Source organism: Centruroides sculpturatus, unplaced genomic scaffold (genome assembly GCF_000671375.1).
Source record: "Centruroides sculpturatus isolate CEXI.00-Female unplaced genomic scaffold, Cexi_2.0 scaffold58, whole genome shotgun sequence".
Lineage (NCBI taxonomy): Eukaryota > Metazoa > Arthropoda > Arachnida > Scorpiones > Buthidae > Centruroides > Centruroides sculpturatus.
Genome location: NW_019384407.1, coordinates 165,586 through 176,764, shown reverse-complemented (window position 1 = coordinate 176,764; position 11,179 = coordinate 165,586). Strand labels below are relative to the sequence as shown.

The following is an 11,179-nucleotide window of genomic DNA, read 5'->3' as shown; positions in this document are numbered from 1 at the left end:
CAGTGATGGGCAAACTACGGCCCGCGGGCCAGATGCGGCCCCCTGAAATGTTCTATCCGGCCCGCGCGACATTATTCCTAATCTGACGAGTAAAAAAGAATACAGGCTGTGGTGGTTGATGCACCACTTAACTTGAGTGTTCGTTGATTATATAAAATAACCGAAGCTTTATATCTCACCATGAAAGTTTATTTACAATCATGTACAAAATTTTGTTTTACACGTAGCCGAAAGAGAGAAAAAGAAATATGGCGGATGGCCTGCACATGTTTTTATAGCGCCACCTGGATTTTCAGATGCAGCGCTAGGTTACAATTATATTGGCCCACCTAAAGTTTTCTTCTTTTCCTTTGGCCCGCTCTTTAAAAAGTTTGCCCATCACTGACTTAAACAATTTAAGTGTTTATCAAGTAGAAAACAATTGGAACTGCTTGAAAATGCTTTGAAAGACTTATAGTTCATTTTTAATAAAGAAAATGAGGATGATTAAACTGATTCTGTTATTTTAAATAGTGATTTCAATAAAGTCTAGTGAAATTCAATGACATTTTTATGATTTTAATTCTACAAAACCTGATCTTGAACTCTTAAATAACAATGCTGCAGTAAATCATAAATTTTTGGATCTTAAAATGGAATTATCTTGATTTTCAGAATTTTCCTTATTTTTAGCTGAAAAAATAAAAATAAATAATTTTTGAAATTATTGGAATTCTTGAAAAATTAGAAATTTTACCAAAGTGTTGATTTTATAGCATTTATGCTTATTTCTGTTCTGAAATTAATTAAAACTGAAATCAGAAGTTATCATACTATGGTAATTCTATCAGACAGTTTCTTAGTTATGTCTCTGAAGCTGCAAAGTGGGGCAGCAGGGCATTATCAAAGTGCAAAAGAATGAAGAGAGAGTAAAGCAATAATAAATTTCAACCATCTTTACAAATGTTATAATTTTGACAGTGTTAAAATAAATCTAAATTTTATCACTTAAATAATGCAAAATAATTTCTGCAATTTTGGCAGGTCCATTTCTCAATTATATATATAGATGAACTGTCAGAATTCTGAACTATGTAGAACATTAAATTGAAGCTTAGTTTTTCTCTCAATGGCCTTGATTATATCAGCGTACAATCTGTAATCAATTTAAAAGCAAACTTGAATTTGATGATAATTTTATAAATTGACATTATCATTGAGGAAATGAATTCAATTGATTATATGGAGTCTATTTTTTTTGACAGTTTATAATTACATTTACAATAGTTTAAATAAGTCAATTTTATATTGATTAGTATATATTAGCATATTATATATATTTATTTATTTAATACATCTAAATTAAGTTTTTTAAACATGATGAATGTTATGAAATTTTAATTTAAAAAGTTCTTGAACCAAAAGGAAATGCTCTAAATATATACCATATTTTTATTTATTAAGAACAAATTTTTGATACATAATTGACAATTGCATCTGTAAACTGAGACTTAAAATATCTTCATTCTGAATTATACTAAATTTTATGTTATTATTCATATTTTAATTAATTTAATAATAATCGAAATATTATTTTTTTTTGTACTCTTAAAACAAAATTAAATTTCTTTTTGTTAAAAATATAAATTATAAATTGATATATAATTTTTATAATATTCATGTAAGATCTTTTTAATTAATTAACTAAAATTTTTAGCTTTTTACAAATCATTCTTAGATTAGAAGTGAACATAATCTTAGCGTATCAATTGCATTTTCAAATATGTTTAAATGTGAATATTCTATAACAGACATGGGCAAATGCAGCTCTTTTTGAGTTACATGCAGCTCTTGCTGAAAGTGTTAATTTCTGCTTTTTATTATTATTTTTACAATTTTATTTCCATAATTTTGTGAAAATATGCTTATTAAAAAATTCAATATTTGTTTTATATCATATTTATATTATATCAATATAATAAAATCGTGGTACAGAACTGCGGTACAGAATAAAAAAGTACAGAACTGCGGCTCCCATGCATTTTGCAAAACCTACATTTTGGCTCCCACTGAACTCTTGCTTGCCCATCCCTGTTCTAAAATAAGAACAAATAAAACATTTGTGCAAAACTTCATATTAATTAACTAATATTTACATATATACATGTGTAATATACTCTACTATACATTATACATATATTATATATATATATGTAGAGCCATACTGAACATGTGTTTTGGTGCCTGGGACAAACTTCATACCTGGTGCCCCTGATTCAACATTAATTACAAAAATTCTATGGGCTTTTAATTTTATGGACTCATTTTTGGAGCCCCGAAGATTATTATCTGGGGCATGTGTGTGTGTTTGTATTATAAATGAATACTATAAGTTAAAATTAATTAATTAGATAAGATTTTCAATTATAATCTGCAGATGGTTTATAAAAAGCTAAATGTCATAAATATAGTTAGTGATTTTTTTATGATTATATCTATCATATGAATATATTAGACAAATTAGTTAATAAAAATGAATTAAATTATTTATTTTTGATATAAATAAAGATTAAACTAAAATTTTATCTATATTTATTTTATTATTATAGTCATTCATAATTTAATATAAATATAAATAATTTTTTTTATTTTAATTAGATAACAGCTTTAAATACAAATCTTCCACAAGAATTGAAAAATATTGGTAAAGATGATTTTAATGAAGCAAATAAACAGTTTGTAGTGAAGTAAGTTTAATAATAATGAATCGATAAAATATATCACATAGCTTGTAAAATAGAATTTATATTCATTCATATATTTTTTTATAGACAATTTTCTTTTGCTTTTTATAATAATCTATATTCCTCTAAAATTAAATGCTTTACTACTATGGAAAAATTATAATACTTTGATAAATTATGCTTTATTGATAAAATTCTTAAATGTTTGGAAATACTCAATGCACACTTCTGTGTTTGGAAGTGTGCATTTGAGTCTTTTCCAAGGTTTGCAGCAACTATGAAAAACTTGGAATTTTCATATATTTGGAAAATAGGGAAAATTTTATGAAATTTTCATGAAAATTGCTACCATGTGTTAATGTTACATGATTTTTCTCACAGTAATTGATTAATTAATGCAGTGATAGTACAAAGTAATGCATAAAAGTTTTCCAAGAATCTAACTTTGTCAGACCAAACGATACATTCAAAAACTAGTTTTATCAGAAACCGAGCACACTTTTCTAACAGATTAGTTGGCTCAGAACCCAGCACTTATCAAGCACTCGGTGAACACCCATTAAAAGAATAATTCTTAGCTTATGAGGGTAACATAACATCATATATTGATGATGTATGCTGTTGTAGACAAGCACATGCACAGTAATGTGTTGTTCACTTAATTGAGATTAAGTAGAAATTAATGATATAGATTTCTACACATCAGTTTGTACATTTTCGGTTAGGATCGGGTAGTGTTTTGTTATCTTTATGTCTCACTCAAGTAGGCAACAGTTTTGCTTTTGACATGAAGTCTTTTCATCATCACATTATTTTATAATGTATAAGAAACCAGTGCTGCTTCGTTTAGAACCAGATGCAAAGCATACTAAATTATTTCTTTTACTCTCTCCTGATTTTTAATTTGCATCATAATTTGCTGTGCTGGCTTATTTTTTTTTAGCCATCATAGCTATGTTTACAAGCAATATCTTCTGAGAACTGTATATTCGTATCTAGTTATTAGAAGATAGTGCTTGTAAACGTGGCTATGCTGAGTAAGAAGTAGAGGAAGATAGTCATTTGATTACACCAAGCTTCTTCAAAGTTGGCTTTTTTAATGGAATGTAAGTTGAGAGACATTTTCCTCAGCTTCCATCTTCAATATCTTCCTCCCAATAGAATACATTTGTTTACTTTATATTTTTCATAAATGATCAGTATTTCACTAGATTTTTGGGCTTACAAAGAACATGAAAAATTTAACCTGAGCAGATTTAATACACTTATTATTATAAACTTCAGTCTGGAAAAAAATTAGTGCTATTAAATCTGTGATTTACTGTTCAATTGAAGGGATATTGTATATTCATTTAAAGACAATTGCTATTAGAATAACAATAACACAAATATAAAGGTATATGTGAAATTTTGTCATTTTATAATTTTTATTTATTTTTTTTAATGTTTAATTAAACAAATCACAGATTCCTAAATATAAATAAAATTTAAAATTACCTTTACTTTTTTAAATTTTAAAGCTTTAGATATTAATGTTAATTGAAATAATTATAGGCAACATTCTCCTTGGTCATTCCAACAATCTGTTCCTGTAAATTCCAATAATGAGAATAAGGATTTGCAATGGAAAAAGCAACAGCCAAAAAAACAAAGAAGAACAGGTCTTTTAACAGTTATGGAAAAACATCCAGGTGAATTTATTTGAAATCTTTTTATTAATTTTGTTGTTTTTGTTTAAGTGTTAAGATTATTAATTTTGTTTTATATAGGAAGAGAATGTTTCAAAGATATCAAAAGTCATTTGTCAGGTCGGTTTTCTCCAGTGAGAAGGATTAGCGATGGAGGGTCTTCCTATTCATTTCACAGTCCAGTAGATCGCATATATAATCAATGTTTAATGTCAAATCATAATGACGATTCTGTTAAAACTGTTTTACAAGAATACCAAGAATTGCAGGTTAGTAACAAAATATAAATTTAAATGTTTAGTGAAGTATTTTAAAATTTAACATGATAGAAAAATTAGATATAAATTGTAATAAATGAGTAGAAATAAATAAATAAGAAACTGTCTTACTGTGATAAACTTAAAAGGATTTTATTAAATTTTTAAAGTAGTACTGTTGATGATGCATATTCATTGTCTTCAGGCAAAAGAATTGTGAAGAATACAGTAAAACAAACTTTTGTTCTATAATTTATAAAATTTTGAAAATATAGATTTTAATTTCAGGAACAATGTTTTACTCTTTTAAATTTTCTACAAAAAGCCAAATTTAAATTTAAAAAAAAAAAAACAGATTCAGTTAATGCACATATAATTTCTCTTTATTATATATTTACTATTACCATATGCTTATAATAACAATCTCTTTATCTTGAATTATTGGTGATAACTCTTAATAATTTATTAAATAATTTAGAACAATCTGGAAGAAAAGAACTGACCTAGGCTGGGCTTGAACCCATCTGGATCAGTTCTGTTCTTCCAGGTTTACAGGATTATACTAAATTATTTAATAAATTATTAAAAATTGTAATTATTAATTTAGTTAAGTGATGGCACTTAATATCTACCTTTAGTAGCAAATTACTTGGTGATAACTCTAAAGAAAATGTAGACAAATGTAATTAAAAAATAAATTACAAGAATATAAAATAAATATCATAATAATATAAATGATAATGATTTCAAAGTAACTTTCCTTAATATGTGTATATATGTTATATAAAATACTTGGGATATTTAATTAGAATACAAATTCAAATAATAAAGTTCAATTATCTAAAAAGTAAGAATTGCAGAAATTTAAATGCTTTGACAAAGAAATAATAAATAATGTAGACTTCATGATTGGATATTCTATGAATAAAAAAGTGATATTTATCTGTTATAATTAATTTATGTATTAAAAATCTCATTTAACATGAAGATTGGACTTACGTACCTTCAAATATCACAATAAATATCAAAGTTGATTAAATGATAAAAAGAGCAGGAAACTAAAATTTTTGACTAGTTATATAAAATTGTGAAATTACATAATCAATGACATTATAGTATGATATAAACTTACAAGTTAGATAATTGCTGGGGAATATTGTTATACAGTAAATACAAGAATACTAAAGATACAAAGATGAATGAGATAAGGCTTTATTATTCATGCTGAGATTGCATTGTATTTTTATAGTAAATATTTTTTCTTTTGTCAAAATTTGTTTTTTGGATATTAATTTACTTTATAAATACACTTCTCTGAAAATTGCACTTGTAATAAACCACATTACTAATACTAAGATCTTTAACATGCAATACAATTTTAATTCTCAAACGTTTTCAGTCATTAGAAAGAAGAATGAAGGCTACAATATCCATCATTTAAAATTGAAATTGGTTTCTTTCTGTCTTGAAGGTCATTTAAGATGACTGAAAACATTTGAGAATTAAAATTGTACTGCATGTTAAAGGTCTGAGTAGTAGTACTGTAGTTTATAAATAATTTTGTAATTTTATTTTATATAAGTTATAATCAAGAAAATTAATTATTTAAATGATTAATTTTTTTCTGAAACACATTTTTTTACATTAGTTATTATCATACATAAAATTTGAACTGCATAATTTAATACTTATCAAACAAAACTTAGTTAACTTATTTATATTATACTTTATTATATAATATAGTATGTATGTATTGTCAGTTCAACTGACTACTTTTCAAGTGACATGAAAGATACTCAACACTTTGATAACAACAGAATGTAGTTCATTACATTCCATCATAACTAAACTGTACATGCTGTTTATTTTGTTATGCTTCTTAAATTGGTGTTATTATTACTAAGCAATAAATAATAATTTATCATTAATTAAAAATTATTTTTTATGTAATGTTTATTAGTTCATCATTCTACAATAATCAATTTGTTTTGAAGTCTGTATCACAGATAATAGCAGGCCAAGGTCATTGATATATATACTTTTGTGTACACATATACTGTTATCTTTGAATAAATTATATACAATTTATATAATTCATAAGCAGATTTAAAAAATGAATAATAAATGATCTTCCAGTAATTTAAACTATTTAATAAAGTATAAAAGAGAGAATTTTGTTTTTGATATCTTAACGATTAAGCCACTATTTACTTATCTGAAAATTTTAATATAAATTAATTAAAGAGTAAAATTTTAAATGTTAAGATTTTGAATAATGATGAAATAATTCTTATATTTATTTTTATATACATAAATTATTTTTGTAAACTAACTGCTAAATGACCACATGGCCAAGGGTTAAGATGGCATCCTACTGCTCCAGGGACCTGAAATTTAATCCAAATGGCTGCCCAGGGATACAGATTGCTAGAGGGAAAAATTGGCCAAAGAAAATAAAAATAATAACGAAACATTCTTAATTTCAAATAATAAAATAATATTAATATTTTATCTTTCTTTGTTTGAAAAGGGCATGAAAATCAAAACAATAAACATGTTTTTAACCTGAAAATGGGAGAGGGAAACCTAAACTAATTTTAACTTCCCTGAAAAGCATAAATTGAACCAAGTGTTTTATGTTTTACACTATGCTTATATTTAAAAAGGGTGGTAAATAACTATCTATTTCAGAGTGGCATAATTGCTAGGTTGGCTCCTCAGAGTTATAAAAAAACCTAACAGTTTAAAACTTATATCAATACAGTATTGTTTAAGCCAATATCTATCATTGTCATAAGTTTTTTTAAGTCACAAAAATTATTCTTATTTGATGTAATTCTGATTAGATAAAATATAATAATAGTAATTATGTTAAAAATAAATATAATTAAAAGACAATTGCAAGGCCAATTGTATTAATAAATTTGTATACACATGTTATTAAACTAAAATAATCTTATAACTGACATTAAAGATGTATAGATAAATTTAATAAAATACTTATATTTATTTCATTTAATATACATAAATTAAAATTAATGTAGAAAAATTTATCATATATTTCACTAATTTTTTTATAATCTTTTTCAGTTAAAGCTGAATGCAATAAATGTTAATCAGTCTTCAAATTCTTCAAATCAGCATCAATATTCACAATCATCTTCCATCGGCCTTAGCACATCCTTCATGACTGACTGTAAAATTTCATCATCGGATTCAAATCAAGATCATTGCAGCAAACTTTTAACAGAAGGCTTCGAAGAAAAATTCCCTCTGATGCCTTATAACTTTTCAATAAATCATAATTCTAAGAACATAGCTTCACATTTAGATACCTTCAGGCCATCTAAATTAGAAAATCAAAAATCTAATATATCAAAACGTGACGACAGATTTATTTATCAGGATGTCGATATGGAAGAAATAATAGAAGATAATCAGTCGAACATGTTTCATGAACAGAACGAACCAATTAATTTGATATGTGCAAATAAGCAAGCGGAAGAAGTGAAGAAATCTACGAAAAGTGATGAAAAATGTTTTGATTCGTATAAAATTCCTTTACAGCAAACAGGTGGTGAATACATGATAAAGCCGTCTAAATATTCAGTGCAGGAAAGAGATAAAGTGCCTTCAAAAAACGATTTTCCATTATTTAATGTTTCTCAGATATCAAAATCCCCAATGCCAAATTATAACTTGGAAAGTAATTCATTAAAGCACATAATTAATTTGTCTCAAAATTCTGAACCTTTTCAAATACCATTAATAACAAATTCTTTAATTTCAAATTCATCTGAAAGAACATTTATTAATAATTTACAGAGAATACCCAGTGATAGTGTTCATATTTTATTATCTAACAAACTTGATTCTTTTATGCAAGGAGCAGATATATTACAGAAAATTCAACAGAAACTGGATCCTAAACAGTGCGGATTATCAATCAACTTGCAACAATCAAAAAACGGTTTAGCAGTAGAACATTCCATGGGAGTACAAATAGAACTTGTTTTGTGTAATGGTCCGCAACCCGAAGATCTTGGCCTTAAAATTCGTAAGATATCGGGCGACCACATCCAGTACAGACAACTCTGCCAACAATTAATTACTTGTATAAATAGTTAATTTCCAGTGTAATATAAAATTTGCCAAATTGATAATTTTATACTTTTGTGGAATTTTTTAAATCATGAATGAAAAAAATGCCAACCAGTTATTTTGAAAATAATTTATAATTTTTTTATATACAAAACGATTAATAATTTATATAATTATTAAACTTAAAGTTTATATTTTAAGATTGAAAATCAGCTTTGTAGCCAAAGTTTAGATTTTGTCTTTTTCTTCTGCAAATTTTGTAAAAAAAAAAAAAAAACAGAAAAAATTAATTATTGTGTTAATATTTTACACTAAAGTACTTTTTACTATTAATATTATACAAAAATTAAATAAGAAAGCCATTGCATAATGGCTCAGATTCATTTATAGTTACACTGAATATACATTTTATTTTTATAAACCTATTTTCAAAATAACTGATATAACTGATACACAAATATGTACAGTATAACTAATGCCTGTAAATAATTTTAATTAAAAACTGAAATAAATTTTGCCAAATTCTGTTCATTTTACTTTAAGATACTGTTAGGGTATTCAGTGTTAGAATGTAAACACAGTGGCTAAATCAGGGGTGGCCAACAGGTTTTGCTCCCGGGCCAAATTGGAAAGAAAACTTTTTCCACGGGCTGAACCAGAGGCTGCCATAGGAAGATTTTGAGGTGGTGCTAGATCTCATTGTGGTGTCACCCCATAGAGACTAAATTGTAGATAGAGATTACAGATACATTTTTCACATTATCATGCTTTATCAACACTCTACACTGTACTTACGAGATTTGTAATGGAGGGTTAACTCTAAATGTACGAGTTGACTTTTTTATTTTTAGGCGTCAGAATTTTTCATTGAGCTATTCAGACTTGAGTAGCTAATATTGAAAGATTGATCGCGGGCCACATAAATTCATTAGACGGGCCGGATCCAGCCCGCAGGCCGTACGTTGGCCATGCCTGGGCTAAACTGTGACTTGCAAACAATGTACAGCTCTTCTACATCCTTAATGAAGTTCCTGTATATTGGAACCCTACCCCTAATATATATACAGTATAAGGATTATATATAAATTCTCATTCCAATACAGGATGAAGCTCTCATGTATTTCTGATATGTGGTATGTGGCTCCTTTCATGACAAGGTTTGGCCGCACCTGGAATATAATTTCTGTTAGCTAAATATTAATATATGAAAATAACATAGATGATCTTTTCCTTCTGATGCAATGCATGAAAGTAATATACAAAGTGAAGACAAAAAAACATTAAACTTCTTGCTTCTGTTACATATTAGCTAACCATAAATGCATGAGAGTATAGGCAGTGGTGATATTCAGCGGGTTCTCACAGGTTCGGCCGAACCCGTCGTTAACATTTTCAAAGTTTTCCGAACCCGTTGTTAAATACACGTAACGTTTCTCAGTGGTTTTGTTTCTTTTAAAAAATATATTAAAATATACGTATTATACTCTGTAACACTAGAGCCTTATACTATGTTCGCCTGGTGCAATCTCCATCGACCATGCGATTGAACCTAGTTTCAGTCGAGATTGAAACGAGGTTCAATCGCAATCGACTCGAGAGAGTTCTCGAAACTAGATCCAGTCATAAGAGAGATCCCACAATCCCACGCGCGCGAGAAAATGCAAGATGGCTGCGGAACACGTGTCGAGCTATCGACAGCGAAATAAGAAAGATATTGTATTTCGAGAGACGATGACATCTGTCTATTATTATAATAATACCTAACGATAAAATAAATGATTTAGAAAAAGTTTTTCTTGTGTAACTGCTTTCCCTATGACTTTTTCTGATTTAAAAAAAAGCCAATTTTTATGTTTATAAAATATTTTGAATGAAAAATATTAAAATATGTACAAAATAAACCATTTTGAACACTCTTTTTTATTATTTATAAAAAAAATATAGTTGTGGCATAAACAATGTTAAATTTTAACTGACTTAATTTTGCGAACGCAACTTTTTTATTTATATAAGTATCTTAAGGTCAGTTTTTTGGGCTAATGTTGCTAATGCACCATTTGAGCGAAAAAAAAATTGTTAAGGAAAAACTTTCTGTTAGCGAACCCTTTGTTAAATATTTCGAATATCACCACTGAGTATAGGTAATTGTAATGTGCAGTTTAATGGTGTAATTGCCATGCACTTCCAACCCTCCCTTCTTTTGGTACCAAATTCTATCATGGTTCCTATGAAAGAGAGTAGTGTAGTTTAAAGTCGTAGAGTGTTTCAAGATCAGTACAAAACATTTTTTGTCCGATTAAAACACTCAAAGGAGAAATGGATGGGCTCTGTCAAAAAATGGGTAAGGAAAACTGTGAGGCTTCCCCTACTTTATATTCTACAATTTTTAATTTGGATTTATTTATTGAAT

The 11,179-nt window shown here is 27.1% G+C and overlaps 1 protein-coding gene across 1 annotated transcript in view; it reads left to right on the top strand.

The window, feature by feature from the left end:
* The window catches only part of LOC111618893 (serine/threonine-protein kinase SIK3-like), a 44,530-nt gene extending 35,158 nt beyond the window's left edge, over positions 1-9,372 (top strand). Inside the window, exons 12-15 of the mRNA XM_023360519.1 lie at positions 2,638-2,726; positions 4,278-4,414; positions 4,493-4,680; positions 7,759-9,372. Of these exons, the coding sequence (XP_023216287.1) occupies positions 2,638-2,726; positions 4,278-4,414; positions 4,493-4,680; positions 7,759-8,796 (1,452 nt within the window). The 3' untranslated portion in view covers positions 8,797-9,372. The remainder of the gene's footprint in view (positions 1-2,637; positions 2,727-4,277; positions 4,415-4,492; positions 4,681-7,758) is intronic.
* Positions 9,373-11,179: the final 1,807 nt, after the last annotated feature.